This window comes from Mustela nigripes, chromosome 1 (genome assembly GCF_022355385.1).
Source record: "Mustela nigripes isolate SB6536 chromosome 1, MUSNIG.SB6536, whole genome shotgun sequence".
NCBI classification, from domain to species: domain Eukaryota; kingdom Metazoa; phylum Chordata; class Mammalia; order Carnivora; family Mustelidae; genus Mustela; species Mustela nigripes.
Window position 1 is genome coordinate 68132091 of NC_081557.1, and position 16792 is coordinate 68148882.

The following is a 16792-nucleotide window of genomic DNA, read 5'->3' on the forward strand; positions in this document are numbered from 1 at the left end:
AAAAAAAAAAAAAAAGTTCCTAAACTGCAGAGAAGTCGAGAAAGACCAGCATTGATGGTGATCAAGCCCACTACAACAATTTTGAAAGCCCAGTGGATTCTGTATATTTATCTATGGTAATATTGCTAGCAAAACACATTTCTTCCTTTTTGCCCAAAATAATATCAGCTTAGTAGGGCAAGATTTCCTCTTATGCTAGTAAGATGCTCTGAAAGCCATTATGTATTATTTTGATTACTAAGGACTCTTGTCTTTTGTGCTCATCCTCCCTACCCACCCCCAAAACACACAGTTAAGTAAGTTTTAGACAAGAGCAAAAGGATAGAATGGGAATATGGGGAAGCTGAATACCGGTAGGCTACACTGGTATAAATCACAGGCAGCTATCCTCAGCCAATCCCTGCTCAGGCTTATCTACCAAAGCAAGGTCCCATGGACTATTCTACATAAATCTACCAGGCACTCTAGCTTAACAAACCAGCACAGAAGTACAGTAATTTATATAAGAAATTACCTCTCGAACTTCATCTTCTTCATTAGTGTTTTCTTGTCTGCTTTCTCTGAAACGGCGTACCTGTGTTAAAACAGTAAATCAAAAATATTGTTTAGTCCTATCATGGAAATAGAAAACAATGGGCTACGACTGATTAAGAAATGCTTTCCATCAGACCTAAAAACGGGAATTTTTTGTTTCAAATTTTCATTTAAATTCTAGCTAGTTAACATATAGTGTAATCTTGGTCTCAGTAAAATTTAGTGATTCATCACTTACATATAATACCAAGAGTTCTCATCATAGCAAGCGTCCTCCTTAATTCCCATCAACATCTAGCCCAATCCCCAACCACCTCCCCATCATGCTTCAATTTGTTCTCTATAGTTCAGAGTCTCTTATGGCTTGTTTCCCTCTTTTTTTTTCTTCCCATATGCTCATCTGTTTTGTTTAACTCCATGCATGAATTCAATAGTATTTGTTTTTCTCTTATTTCGCTTAGTATAATATACTCTAGCTCCAACCATGTTGTTGTGAATGATAAGATTTCATTCTCAGGGTCATGAGATAGAGCCCACATAGGGCTCTGCACTCAGAGGGGAATCTGCTGGAGAGTCTCTTTCTCCCTTTCTCTGCCTCTCCCCGACTCCTATGTGCATGAAAATAAATAAACCTTTTAAAAAATAGTATCTGAAGTGGGCGGGCCTCTGAAAATCATTTTATCAAGTCAACTTGTTTACTGTTTGCTGATAATGGTCCTGGAGCCAAAAGGGAAACTAGAAAGATTCTTTTTTTTTTTTTAAATTCCTGCCCTACAGGCTCTTATAGTAATATAATTAGGGAAAAGTTCTATTTATTTAATAATATATGTAACACCTCTTTACTGAGCAAACACTACTGTATAAACACTTTACTGCCAAACACTACTGTAGGAACTGAGAATCCAACAATGAACAAAATAGTTACAAATTATGCCCCCATGGAGTTTAGGATTGTGTGTCTGTGTATGCAGCCAATAAACAAAAAACAAAATAAGAAGTTATATTGTGTTTTAGATGGCGGGTCAGACTGAGTTAATTTACAGCTAGACTAAGAAAGCGCTGTCATCTCTGGGGAGCCCTTTATTTACTGATGTTTATTTCTGATGGTTTTCAACCTGCATAACCAGTTAGAAGCATGGCTTGATTAGGAGACCAGAAGGGCATAAAAGATCCCCTGGGAATTTCTGCACAAATCTTGGTGTGTTCAATCCAGGGACCCCTGTGTGCAAATGAGGACATGAGAGCTTATGCCTGGCTTCTCATAGGTCTCTAATGCCTGCCCATACTCTTTTTCTTTTTCTTTTTTTTTTTAAGATTTTATTTATTTATTTGACAGAGAGAGATCACAAGTAGGCAGAGAGGCAGGCAGAGAGAGAGAGAGAGAGAGAGGGAAGCAGGCTCCCTGCTGAGCAGAGAGCCCGATTTGGGCCTTGATCCCAGGACCCTGAGATCATGACCTGAGCCAAAGGCAGTGGCTTAACCACTGTGCTGTGGAAGAGGGACACAGAAAAAGGGAGAGGAGTTTGGAAGCTATCAGAATAATCTAAATGAAGGGCGCCTGGGTGGCTCAGTGGGTTAAAGCCTCTGCCTTTGGCTCAGGACATGATCCCAGGGTCCTTGGATCGAGCCCCACATTGGGCTCTCTGCTCGGCAGGGAGCCTGCTTCTCCCCCCTCTCTTTCTGCCTGTCTCTCTGCCTACTTATGATCTCTTTCTCTGTCAAATAAATTTAAAAAAAAAATCTTAAGAATAATCTAAGTGAGAAATGGCAACGTGACGGACCACTGGTAGTGATGAAGATGTGAGTAGTCAGAATCTGTATGTATTCTGAGTAATGCCAAAAGGACTTCAAGTCAGGATACAGGTAGCATAAAGAGTATCTACACAGAGAGCAAGGCTGAAAATCAGCAATTCAGACTGGGAATATTACTGGTTTGAGGCGTCTATTAAACATCCAAGTAGAAATGTCTAACAGGCCGCTGACTGCAGAAATCTTGAGCTGAGAAGACATCTGGGCTAGGACTTTTGAAAATCACCACCAAACAGACAGAATTTAAGTCCAGGCAGCTGGATGAGATTACAAAGGGAATATGGAGCTGAAGAAAGGCTCCAAGGACTGAATTCTGGGGACTCCCAATTTCAGAGGCAGGAGAGATGTGAGAAAACAAGAGAAATAGAATATGCACCGTGAAGAGAAAGAAAAGGACAAGAGTGTGTGGTTGTAAAGCCAAAGAAAGAAACATTCCAAGAAGAGTTCAAGGGAGATTTAAGATGAACTGATAGTGGATTTAGCAATGGAGGTCACTGGTGACTTCGATGTGAGCAGCTTCACTGGAATGATGGGTCAAAACCCGGATGATGGGTGTAAGGGAAAAAGGAGAGAGAAAAATCAGGGTGCAAATACACAGAACTCTGAAGCAATTCTGCTGTAAAAGACAAAGAAAATGAATAGCTAAAGGGAAATGGAGTAAAGAGGGCTTTTTTGTTGTCTAAGGAGAAATGACTGTATGTTTGTTAGGACTTGGTAGAGGGGATAAAAATTATTTTTAAAAGTGGCATAGTATGTTAATTGTGCTCTAGGCAGTAAATAGCATACCAAAAGTGCTAAGTCACTCACAGAAAGGAGTCAGAGTGAAAACACCAAGTAGGTACCATGTGCTGGTAGTGTCCTGGGACTTTACATGTGTTCTTTGGAGCCTCACAACAATCTTGAAGGAATTTTTTTATTATTATCCACATTTTATAGATGAGGAAACAGAGGTAGAGAGGCTAAAACGCTCACTAATAATTACATGGGTAGTAAGAGTTTTGATTTTGGACACAGGAAATTTGGTCCAGAGTCCACGCTCTTAGCTACAACCCCCCATCCCTCCCGGACCCTCTCAGGAGTCGTGATAGCTCTCCAGATAAGCACGCTCAAGTTACTTGCTTTTGTGTTTGTCTGTGGGTTTTTTTGTTTGGTTTTGTTTTTTAAGAATTTTAGGTTCACAAAAAACTAAGGAGGTACTGAGATTTCCCATACAGCCCCCCAGTGCCACACATACATAGATTCCCCTATTATCAACCTCCCTCCACCAGAATTGGCTTATTTGTTATAACTGATGAACCTACACTGCCACATCATCATAACCATCCAAAGTCCAACATTTGTTGTTGTTGCTTTAAGATTTTATTTTTAAGTCATCTCTACACCCAGCATGGGGTTCAAACTTACAACCCCAAGATCAAGGGTTGCATACTCCACCGATGGGGCCAGCCAAGCTCCCCCAAAATCTAGTTTACATTCTGGTTCACTCTTGGTGTGCTATGAGTCTGGAAAAAGAATGACCTGTATCCACCTAAATTAGATTATATTACGGAGCAGTTTCACTGCCCTAAAACTCTTCTGCGCACCTACTCATCCCTTCCCTTGCTCCTCACTCAACCCTGCGACCTCTGATCTTCTTGTCTCTACAGTTTGGCTTGTTTTTTCAGAACGTCATATAGTTGAAATCCTGTAGTTTGTATGACTGTATACTTGATGATGTTGTATGGTTGAAATCATACAATCCTCTGCAGACTGGCTTTTTCCACTTAGTAAAATGCATTTAAGCTTCCTCCGTGACTCCATGGATTGACAGTTCCTTTCTTTTTGGCCTAAATAATGTTCCCTTGTCTGGGTGTTTCACAATTTACTTACCCAATCACCTACTGAAGGACATCTTGGTTGCTTTCAAGTTTTAGCAATTATGAATAAAGTTGCTATATATACCTGTGTGCAGGTTTTTATGTGAATATAAGCTTTCAACATCTTTAGGGAGATACCAAGTAGCACGACTGCTGGATCATATGGTAAGAATATATTAAGTTGTTTAGAAAGCTGCCAAACTGTCTTCCGAAGTGACTGTACCATTCTGCATTTCCACCAGCAATGATGAGTGTTCCTGCTGTCCACATCCTCACCAGCATTTGGTGTTGTCGGTGTTCTAGATTTTGGCCATTCTAATAGGTTCATAGTGGTATATTCCACTGTTAATCTGCTGATGAGATATGATATAGAGCGTGTTTTCATATGCTTACTTGCCATTTGTACATCTTTGGTGAGATGTCTGTTGAGGTGTTTAGAATGTTTTTACATCAGGTTGCCTGTTTTCTTATCGCTGAATTTCGTTTTGTTTTGTTTTAAAAGATTTTTTTTTAATTTGAGAGAGATAAAGGAAGGAGGAGGAGAGGGAGAAGGACAAGCCAACTGTGCACTGAGCATGGAGCCTGACACAGGGTTTAAGTGGAAACCAAGCATTGGACACAAACCAACAGAGCCACCCAAATGCCTCTTATTGCTGAGTTTTAAGAGTTCGTTATATTTTTGGGTAACAGTCCTTTACCAGATGTGTCTTTTACAAATATTTTTCCTTCAAGTCTGTTGCTTGTCTTCTCATTCTTCTGACATTGTCCTTCACCGAGCAGTTTCTCATTTTGATAAATTCCAGCTTATCAATTCCTTCTTTGAAAAACCAATACTTTGGTGTTGCATCTAAAAAGTCACTGCCACGTAAGGTCATCTAGATTTTCTCCTATGTTATCCCCTAGGAGTTCCATAGTTTTTTATTTACATTTGAGTGGGATGTCATATTTTATATCTGTATTTAGTGGAGAAATGCATCCCTGCCAAAAATTTATGAACCCCATATACCCAGGATACTTGGCATGGAATATTATTAGTTGCACAACATCTCGAGGCTTTAAGAGAACCACGTTGACTAATTAAAAGCACTAAAATCAAAGTCAAAGGGAATAAGTTTCAAAAATAATGTTTCATTCTGCTTAGAGGGAATCCAGAGGATACAGAAAATGATCCCCTATACTCTCATTACCTGAATATAACCAATGATAATGTTTGGAATATTTTCTTTCATTCTTCACACATACACACATACTTGCATATAAAATAAAAATCACTGGAATCATAGCGTATATAGTTTTAAATCTATGTTTCTTCAAAAGTGTAATTTTTTTATTTTTAAAGATTTTATTTATTTGTCAGAGAGAGTGAGCACAGGCAGACAGAGAGGCGGGCAGAGGCAGAGGGAGAAGCAGGCTCCCCACTGAGCAAGGAGCCCGATGTGGGACTCGATCCCAGGATCCTGGGATCATGACCCAAGCCGAAGGCAGCCACTTAACCAACTGAGCCACTCAGGCGTCCCCAAAAGTGTAATTTTTAATGGCTGCATAGCATCTAGTATTTATGTACCCACATTTACTTCATCAAAAATTTTCAAATTTTCCCACTGCAGACCACACTTAGATATGTTACTGCATACACAAATTTCTACCTCACTGTTGTCTTGGGAAAGGGCTGAGTTAAACAACAAATCTTAAGCCTTTTGATATGCCCTGACAAACTGCCTTTCAATGCAGCAGCTCAAATTTGATACTCCCACCAGCAGCATACTAAATACTTTTCTCAAACTGCTGTCACTCTGACAAATAAAAAGTACATCTCGGTTCCTTTGAATATCATTTTCACATGCTTATTACCACTTTTATTTCTTTTCTGAACCACTTATTCATGTCTTTGTTCACTGTTTCTACTGAAATGTTTACTACTTTTCTTAACATTTATGAAGGTACTTTAATATTGTGACTATCAACCTTTCTTCTGCCCACATACAAGTATTTTTCCCATGATAATACATTTTGTTTTTTGATAATGTGACATGCAAGCATTTACAATTTCTGTGCAGTTAAAGAAAGTTAAAGTTAAAGTTAAAGAGCTTCTCCTCTGATCTTTCCACTACTTTTATGCTCAGACATGAATCTGAATTTCTAGATGAAATACCAAATCTCAAACAAAACTTACTAAAAAATTGAAAAGAACAGAAGTTTCCATCCTGAACCTGTAAAGTTTATTTTAAAGCATTTTCATGATCTTCAGGAGAAGACATTATCTATGGAGAACAAACCTAACATTTAATGGATTTCAACCATGATTCTGTTCTAGACCTTTCCCACTTTAATCCTCATTTCACAAGCTCAGTTTTATAGACAAGGAAACGAAACAAATCAAAGAGGCTAAATGGTGGTTTAATAGAAAGAAAAGTCAGGGCTACTCTTAACGAGAGAGTGTCTAATTAGATTTCTCCACCCCAAATTGTTACCTCTTCATCGATTTTATCTTCTAGGGCATCAATATGACGCTCTTTAAGAAATCGTTGTGTTTTTTCCAACTGGTATTTCACTAATTCCTCTATGGCATCTTTTTCTTCCTTGTCCACAAATTCCTGTACTGCTTCACCCATTCCCCTTTCTGTTAGAAGTGAGAGCTGCACATTCTGTAAAAGAGGTACAAATCAATGGATGCAGAAATCAGTATCTATTCCCTATCAAATAATTCTATACAAGCTAGGAAAATTAGAGTATAATGTTACCAGGGGAAAAAGATGAAGAAGTTATCTAGCTGCTGAAAGGAAAACAAATCAACAAACAAAACAATGGACAATAAGTAAGCCTACTAATAAATTTTATGGGCCAGAAAAAGCTAAGTACAAATAAGAAACGAGAGTAGTGTTTAATAAGACAGGTGGGAAAGCAGAGGCCTGAGTGGTTGGGATGTAGAGTCCTGAAACGGTAGCTAATGATTAAGAGATTAGCTCAATCAGTGTAGTAGGAGGAGTAACGGCCCCTTAAAGACATCCACATCCTAATGTCTGGGCTGTGAATATGTCACACAGCAAAGGAAAACTATGGTTGGTAACAGATGGAATTAAGGTTGCTAATCAGCTGGCTGTACAATCAGCAGATTACCAGGGACTAGGCAGGTGGACCCAGCATAATCACGAGCATCCTTAAAAGTGGAAAAGGGAGGCTGAAGGAGGAAGTTAGAGGGAGATATGACTGGGGGAAAATGGCCAGAGAAATGTAACATTGCTCGCTTTGGAGGTGGAAGGAGGAGGCTGTCGGCCAAGAAACATGGACACCTCTAGAAACTAGAAAAGACAGGTAGTGGATTTGTCCCTCGAGTCTCCAGAAAGGAACACAACCTTGCTGAAACTTGGATTTTAGGCCAGTGAGACTGGTGTCAAATTTCCAACCTACAGAACTGTAAGATAATAAATGTGTTTTATTTTCAATAATTACATTTGTGGAAGGAAATTTGTTTCAGCAGCAAGAGGCAATTAATAGAAACAGATTTTAAAGGTGCATAAACTCTTGACAATGCAAGTAGCTTCACCATCCTGTGCTGTCTTTAGTTCTGAAATTACATCTAGACGCAAGAGAAATAAATCCTGGATTCAGAAACATGCAGCAGAGATAAAAAGGAAAAGCAAAACAAACAACAAAAATAATATCCAAAATAATATCATAATTAAGGACTGATTCTTCCTGATGAAGAGTAACTAGAAGTGAATGTAATTCATTGTTTTCCCACTTAGTTCATGGACACATTGTTAAGATCCCTTTTGTTGCAAGTATCCATTATACATATCCCAAATTTAAGTCGATTATCCTCAGAGAGCCATTCTTCAACATGTAGGCTGTAATAAAGAAATTACCTTCTCTGCAGTCTGAAAATACTGTCTGACAAGGTCTTCTACTCTTAGGGTTGTTCCTTCTGAAGGTTTTGTATTGAGATTCCCAAAGTTGATCTCTTCTCCTAGAAAAAAAATTCCCGTGGAGAAACAGTAGCTTCTGAGACAGCGTGAAAGTGCCCAAATTCATGGCAAGTTTGGCTCAGTACAGGAGTTAAGGCCAGACTTAGTTAAGGATCAGCTTGCTCAACATGGTAAATTTTGAGGCAAAAACATGACATTACTGCCAGCAGCTGCAGTCTTCCTCAAAATGTGTATTTCTCTACCTATCTGCAAGTCTTATGTCTCCTATAGCTATTCTCAAAGGGTGATCTTTAGACTTGATATCCGAGACCATTTCAGGGGATGTCCAGAGACAAAACTCCATTTGTAACGACACCAAGATGCTATTTACCTCTTCCACTATGTTGCCATTTGCCCTGATGATAAAAAAAAAAACAATTGTGGGTTCCTTATTGCAAGTCAAGGCAGTGGCCTGGAATCGTACAACACTGACCACCACATCACCACATCCACACGGCTCCAAGCAAAACAAAGAAAGCCAGTTTCACTTAAGAATGTCCTTAATGAAACTGCAGAAATTATTCATTTAATTAAATCTCAGCCCTTAAATATGTTTCTTTTTAATATTCTGTGAGACAAATGGGATGTCTGCTTACAGCACTTCTGCTGCATTCCTAAGCAGGAGAGCTGCCTTAAAAATAGCAGGTAAAGAATCCAAAGAGTACTGGTAGGAAGCCAAGAAGCAGAGGGTCCAGGACTTATTCTGCTGATAGCCTTTGTCAGGAAAACAAGTAATAACCATCTAGCAGATGTTGGTCATGAAAACACAAATAGTGAAAAAAGGACAGGATCCCTGCTGGTAAGGGCATGTTATAAAAATAAAGGTGGGAAATGCTCCGAGAGGTAAAAACAGAGAAACACACAAAGAAGAAATACCCTGGTTCTTCTCAGAGAAGACTGAAAATAATGTGCACGTATCAGATGCAGCTATCATTTGAATTAAAACTGCAGAATAAATAAGATTCACTAAGCAACACAGGGAAAAGAAAAAAGTACTTGAGGCAGAGGGAAAAATATGTGGCCTGGAGGGTAAAGAGGCACGACGTTCAGTGTGCTTCTTGCAAAGTGCCTGAAGGCTAGTGAGCAGAAATCTTTTTCAAATCTCAAGATGGTTAACAAAAAAAACAAACAAACCTCAAAGACAGTATAATTAACACAGCTTCCTAAGTATGATCACTACATTTTACGATGCTGGACACTATGTTTAGACTATTTACACATATCGTATCATCTAATCCTCACTATGACTCTATGAGGCAGGCTCAGTCATTATCCTGATTTCACAGACAAGATCAAACATCAGAGAGCTTATGTAATTTGTACAATATCACACAGGTACTTGAGAAGTAGAGCTGGCTGAAGTAACAAAAAATGCTTTCAATGAAACATGTGAAAGGCTTGTTGTTTCTGTTTAGCAATTTATGTTTAAACCAAAAAGGAACAATTAGAATAAAACTATGTATGAAATTCAAGTAACAATGTACTAGTTCTATAATCTGTATTATGATGAATGCTCCACCCATAAAATCTCAAGGTACTGATAAGGATGGACAATTAAAGTAAACCACTATGAACAAATAACTAGATGAAACCCACAGCATAAGAAAATAACTACCTAATAAGGATTTTTTCCTAAAACAGTATTTTGAGTTCCATTTAAGTATCTGAATGAATGTTTCAGGTTGTTTAACACGCAAAGAATCTGGTCACAACTTGACACTGAAAATTGAAGCTTATTAATAAAAAAACCTAAACAGCTTTACCTATAAAACAAGGGCCATATTTTTCTATAAAAATTCTGACTCGATAGCTTTAAGATTATATTTCTTACAAAAAAAGCACTATTTCACTGGATGGCCTATTTTTATAAATGCATTTAAAATAAGGGCAATTCATTTTTATGAAATTTAATTAGAAATTAATTATCTGATCATTACAAACACTAAACTATAAGATACTTCTTATTCCAAAAGACTGGAGTCTTCCTAAATCTTGTATACTCAAAAGCTGAAATACTTGAGGCAAAATTTGAGTATATTCTCTGAACACTAATAACGTACTGTCAATAATATATATTGAGCAATAAATCTTTAAAGATTTTTATTTATTTATTTAACAGAGAGATCACAAGTAGGCAGAGGCAGGCAGTGAGAGAGGGAGAAGCAGGCTCCCCACTGAGCAGAGAGCCTGATGTGGGGCTTGATCCCAGGACCCTGAGATCATGACCTGAGCTGAAGGCAGAGGCTTTAACCCACTGAGCCACCCAGGCAGCCCGAGCAATAAATTTTTAAAGTCTGCATGCACTGTTACTCAGCAGGCAGAACTCTTTCTAAAAACTTTATCTGCACAGAAAGTCTTCCCTTTCTTTACTGTTATCTTCAGGTTTGAAACAATTGCTATCAAATTTTTAGAAGACAAAAGATTTAATTATTCCAACTGCCAGTTTAAGATATTAGAAATAGTCATATAAAAATATTTTCATTATTTTCTACTTCTTTTACTTAAGACTGAATTTTGTAAACCCTGCAAAAAGCGTTTTTTAATTTGTGAAAATAACTAGCTTACCTGTGTTTTCCTTTTGCTCTCTACGCCTAAAAAAATGGATAACATCTTTTGGATTAGCTACCCGATCCACAAATTTCTGGCTAAAGCGAAGAACACTGAAAGGCTCAAAACCTCCACTATAGTCCACCTGGAAATACAAAACAAGCTATGAAGGCCAGATACAACAGTTTACCAATTTCATTATTTACATTTATGCTCAATACTTTAAAGTTAATAGATGTTCCATAATTCATGTTAAAGATCATGATGGTGTTAATATATTTTATTCTACTGAGAAAACAAAGCTTCAAAGGTTTGTGAATTTACACAAGACATTTTGCTTGACAGACCTGAAGTACAGCAAGTATTCCCACAAGGTATGAATGATAACATTTCCCTATGATAACACTAAGAGCCTAGGCACCGGGAGTACCACCTAGAAAGGAGGTGAAATTTCTAAACATAAATGTTTAAACTTTCAAAACAGAAAGAAAATTCTCCACTTAAGTAAAATGCCAGCCCTACATGCATTAATTCATTAATCTATCATCTTAGGGGTATACTTTCACTAACTTAGGGGTAAAAAAGAAATGCTGGGAAAATCCACACAGGAAAAAAATCCAACCTGTTAGCTTTGAGAAATGATTACCTTAAAGCACAGTATCTATTTAAAAGTCACAGTCAGGCAGGCTCTTTCTAAGTTAAGAAGTTTACAGCCACATAGAGACCTTTCCAAAGATAAATGCATACTACATTTTTCCCCCAAGAGATATAATAATTTCTCCAAACTAGCTGTTCTAAAAACAGGCTCTGGGAACAGGCATCATATCACATCACTCGCCTATCGAAACCTCCTTACCCTCCACCCAGTTTACACCGTTCATCACACTTAGCACTGGCTGGCATTTTGCTCATTTATTTGCTATTTATTTTTTATATCTCTCCTCGTACCTCCACTCCCCTAAGACAGATATATTCAAAACCCACTCTGTTTTGTTGTCCCTGTGTCCCCCAGCATGCAGAACAAAATGTACTCAGAAAGTATTTTACTGAATCATAAAATTAATGAGGGTCCCTTAGTTGATACAATGTATTCTTAGACTATATTAATGAAAATATCTGTCCTTTCATTTCATGAATGATTTAATAATTCATTATGTTTAGGAAAAGGAATGCCAATTCTCTATTTAACTGTGCTGGCTTCTAATGGTATAAGGCGGACATAGATGGGAAACATGGCATCTTCTGCCTCGATAAAGAGAACTACGTGGTTCTCTCTGAGCAACTACGCATTACATCTCTCCAGCAGCCATGATATAAAAAAGAAAATGCTAAATGCTCAGTCTACTGGGTCTCCCCCAAACTCTTCATACATTTTATCAGTGGTACTCCAGCTTAGGTTGATTGTAATTTTATTCTCCTAAGAGTCCAAAAACTCATTCACTAAGCAAATTTTACTGAGGAGTCCACAATGTGCTGGGCACTCTGCTAAGGGATATAGCTATAAAAAAGTTTAATCTTGCTTGTCAAGAAATTCACAGGCTGACTGAGAGGACAAACATATAAATAACTAAGTACAAGCAGAATGAGGTTGGTGCTTAACAAGTACATACAAAGCAGATCGAGGGCACAAAGGTGGAAGTGCTGATCCTGAAGGGAGGTCCAGACAGGTTCTTGGAAAAGGGGAAAGCTTTAAGTGGATACTGAAGTAAGTGCTATGGAAGGAGAGAAGCACATTGCACACAGCAGGATCAACATGAATGAAGGTATGGAAGAGTAGAATAAACTCCACTGGACCCAGGGAGCAGTAACTTTTAGCCTAATATAGCTGGAACTTAGAAGGCTCTGGAAGAAAAAGTAGGTCAGTTTTGACCAGGTAATGAAACCCTTGAATGCCATGCAAGACTTGTTCCTATTAGCATGAGGGGATCATTAAGTAATTTTTAGCAGGAAAGACATGTAAGATTATGTTTTACCAAGATGACTTTGGCATTAGTGTGAATAGGCTGGGGTGGGGGAAGGGAGAAACTAAAGGCAGAGTCAGGAAAGAAGCTGCATTTATAGGCCAGACAAGAGAAATCAAGGTTCAACTTCAGCAATGGCAATGGGTACAGAAAGGACCAGATTACTTACTGTACAACAGGTGATATTTAATTCACTTTGATCCTCTAACTGTATGAGGTATAAACCAAGGGACAAAAGATCCAACTGCTCGAGGTCATATAGCAACCCAGGCATTCAGGCTCTAGACTGTACTCTTTATCTTCACACTATATATCCCAGAGTATCTCAAATTTTAACATGCATACACTCTCTTAGGGATCTTACTAAAACGCAGTTCAGCGGGTGTGATGTAGCGCCTGAGATTCTGCATTTAAAAAAATTTCCCACAGGAGGGGCACCTGGGTGGCTCAGTCAGTTGGGCTCTGACTTGGGATTTTGGCTCAGGTCATGATCTCAGGATCTGAGATCCAATCCCACCTCTGGCTGCCTGTAGACATGGAGTCTGCCTGGGATTCTCCCTTGCCCCTTGCCCTCTGCTTCTTTCTCTCCCTCCCCTCTCTATAAGTAAGTAAATAAATACATAAATAAAGCAGTAACTGTTAGAAGGAAGGAAAGAAAGAAAGAAAGAAAAAGAAAGAGAGAAAGAAAGAATGGTGTTTCTCAGGTGATGTCAGTGCTGCTGCTTTGATTACTTCTTAAGTATCAGGCTTGGTGGTTGTGGGGCGGGGGGAGGGGGCTCTTGGACCTCAACAAGGAGGTCTAAGCTGGAGGTAAAGATGTGGGCATCATCACTCTATAGGTGGTCCTTAAAGTCATATGCCTAGGCTGAAAAGAAGGCTAAGAGAGAGGTTCAGTCAAATGTAACTGGAAGAAAAGAATGCCAAAGACTGATTCAGCCAGATAAAAACAAGCTACTGCCTTTGACAACTGAATGCCATCTTTTCCACCTGAGAGGATGGCTGTCAGAGCCTTGGTTATAGTGGATTGAGGAACAGAATGTTAAATGAGCAATTAAGGACTATGTATTTTGAGTTTGGAAGAAAAAAACAAGGGCAGAATTAGTTGAAGGGAAAGGCACAGGGGGGGAAAAAAAAAAGAGGTCTGTTACTTTTTGTATATGATGATGGAAACGAGTAAGTAGGTTTACAGGCAAAGGAAGTGCTTCAATTTCTTTAAACTTTTTAATATTCTCAAATACTTAATTCAACATATTTCTCAAGCACTTGCTATATGCCAGAACTGTTCTGAGATCTCTGGGTACATTAGTCAACAACATTCACAAAGTTCCATGCTCTCACGGAGCTCACTGTTTTGTAGTTGAGGACACACAATAACCAAAATAAATACATTGCATATAGTAGGTTATGAGGAAACGTTGTGGAGAACAAAGAAAGGGAGGGTAAGTGAAATCAGGAGTGCCGGTGAGAAGATGTGGGCGTGCCATCTCATTAGGGGGGCCTGACCAAGCAGACATGAAGGAGGGGAGCGTGTGAGAGGACAACTGCAGGACGCCATAGGGAGTGAAGGAAGAGGCAGTAAAAGATGGAGTCAGATCCTGCCAACTTATTAAGCAGAACAACAGACTATTCAGAAAATGAAAAAAATAAGAAAAAAAAAATTAAACTTATCAGAATCAAACTACGATTAACTCAAATCCTGACAGCTTTATTATTTCTGGTGCCAGATGGTGATTGCTCTTATTAATGTATTTACTTTCCTTACTAACTTATAAAACAAAAAAATTTATGGAAACCATGTACGTACCGTCCTCTGAAAATCAATAAAGTTTAATTTCTCTACACAGAACTTACTCGCAGTCGGATAATAGGCTTCTCTGGCTGTCCAGGATTTCCCAGACGTTCTCGCTCAGCGTTTTCAAGCATTTCTTTAATCTCAAAATAAAAATATTGTCATGACTTGGGGGAAGGATACTACTGGCATCTAGGGGGTTAGAGGGTCAGAGAGGTCATTGTAGGATTAAACTCCTACAATGCAACCTCCCACAACAAGGTACTACCTGGGCTAAAAGGTCAGTTGTGTCAAGGCTAAGAGACCTGACATAGGCCTGACCAACCAAGCCATTTTCTACCTCCCAAGGACACATATAGGACCTCAGTCCAACAGAACCCCTAGGAGTTGATTTGCAACAACTCAGAAAACAGGCTCTCTCAGCTCTAAGGACATTGTTGAGTCTGGGTGCAACCCTGTGGACATACCCTCCTCAGGGTGAAGCTTCAGACAGCTACCTACAGGGGGCTAAACACAGAAATAGACACAGAAACCGCAGTCTTAATGTGGGTTTTTGGGTCTAATCCTCTTGAAACCAGAATACTCAGCTATGTGAGTTACATGCCCTGGGAAGGCTGTGACACTGGGTAAGTGATTTCATCTCAGGTTCAGTTCTTCTTTCCATAAAATTTGGACACTACCTACCGACAGCATTGTTGATTGGATTAAATGCAAAATGCTGTCAACAGTGCCCAGGATATATACACAATTGATGAATATCAGTGATAACTGCAAGAATTACAGTGACTGTCAGCAATTAATGGTATTAAGCTGTCCATTTACATACTATTAAGTGCATTCGCACAACATAAGCAGCAGCTCTAGAATCTCTCGGAGGTTGGGGAGGGGGGAACCTGCATGGAAGGTGAGGTATGGTACCTATGCCAAAGCTATAAGGCACATAACAGGCACATTTGAAGATCTCACTGGAGGCAGCATTCAGGGTGAAAAGGATGCTTAACAGAGATTATTAGAAATGCTAAGGCTTTCCTCATCCTCCACTGTATCTTCCCATTCACCAACAAAAGCCACTGCTTGCTTTCAGAAATAAAAATGAAAAAATTACCAAATCAGAATAAAAACAAAGAAAAGATTATGTGTAGATTTTTGAGGAAGAGGACTGGAACTGGGAGGGGGCTTAATTAAAGTTTCTTCTATGTTTAATGTTCTTCCATCTCCAAGACTAGAAAAAAGGTCTTTGATACAACTGAACTCATTTATGGAACAACAGTGCTTCCTTGTGGGCTTCATGAGACTGGAACAAGGACAAAGACTTCTACTCTAAGGAAGTATTTAATTCAATGTAAATCACCTTTCAGCTAACGCAGATCTCATCGACCTTTATCTAGAGGATTACCTTCTCCAAGCAGAAGCTCTGTACGGTCTGAGTTACTTTAGGATTATCCGGGTTAAAAATGTCTGGATGATCAGCCAGAACAATATCCTCCATGAAAAACTGCCGCACTGTGTGAAGAGGAATTTTCTGCATATTCATCTTTCTTCCTTTTACTCGCAGCAAACCGACATGTCTGAAATGAGGGAAATGAAAGGAGTCAGACTGTAAATTTTCTCAGGAAAATGTACACACCAAAACTACTGTATCTCTAAGTTCCTACAGAATATTTCTCCATAAAAGCATAGTCTTAAAAAAATCTTTTAGCAACCTAACACTGTATCAACAGAAAAAAAATGTTAACATTCATCCACAGAATAAAATCCACTCATACCTCCCTGCCTGAACAAATATACACTCTAGTGAGGAAAGACGACAGTAGGTAGGACACGACATTACCAGACCATGACAACAGACAGATTATGCCACATATATGGATTATGTGTGAGTATATATGTACATACACACATAAAATCAATTAGCAGAACTCTGAAGAAAAAAAGCCAAATTTACATCCTATTACCATATTCTTTAAACGGGTTATTATCATCATAACAATCAAAATCTGAGTGGATTCAAAAGGTAAAATCCATTATACAAATTGGGCTTATTCACTGTTAACTACTTTATCATATAATTCCCCTAAAGAATTAAAATAAACGAGATATACTGTAACATTGCATTTATAACCAGAAAAATCTCAATTAAATGGCATACAGTGAATTTGTTTATAAATGGACTTTGAGAAATTGGTAATCATCATCCACAGCATTCTAAATTGAAATTCAATTAGTAAAAGTGTTAGCCCTGAATATGCCTAATAAGCAGCAAAATAATTAACACTATTGGGACACTCTCTTTTGAAATGGCTTAAGAGGGGCGCCTGGGTGGCTCAGTGG

General features: G+C 38.6%; 1 protein-coding gene across 6 annotated transcripts in view; it reads right to left on the reverse strand.

Annotated features, from left to right (window-relative positions):
- The window catches only part of MRE11 (MRE11 homolog, double strand break repair nuclease), a 76878-nt gene that overhangs the window by 33857 nt on the left and 26229 nt on the right, over window positions 1–16792 (reverse strand). For all 6 annotated transcript variants that reach the window (XM_059412957.1, XM_059412939.1, XM_059412922.1 and 3 more), the window contains 6 exons: window positions 15858–16029; window positions 14524–14604; window positions 10730–10856; window positions 8066–8166; window positions 6671–6844; window positions 515–574 (listed from right to left, as the gene is read on the reverse strand). In XM_059412957.1, the coding sequence (XP_059268940.1) occupies window positions 515–574; window positions 6671–6844; window positions 8066–8166; window positions 10730–10856; window positions 14524–14604; window positions 15858–16029 (715 nt within the window). The remainder of the gene's footprint in view (window positions 1–514; window positions 575–6670; window positions 6845–8065; window positions 8167–10729; window positions 10857–14523; window positions 14605–15857; window positions 16030–16792) is intronic.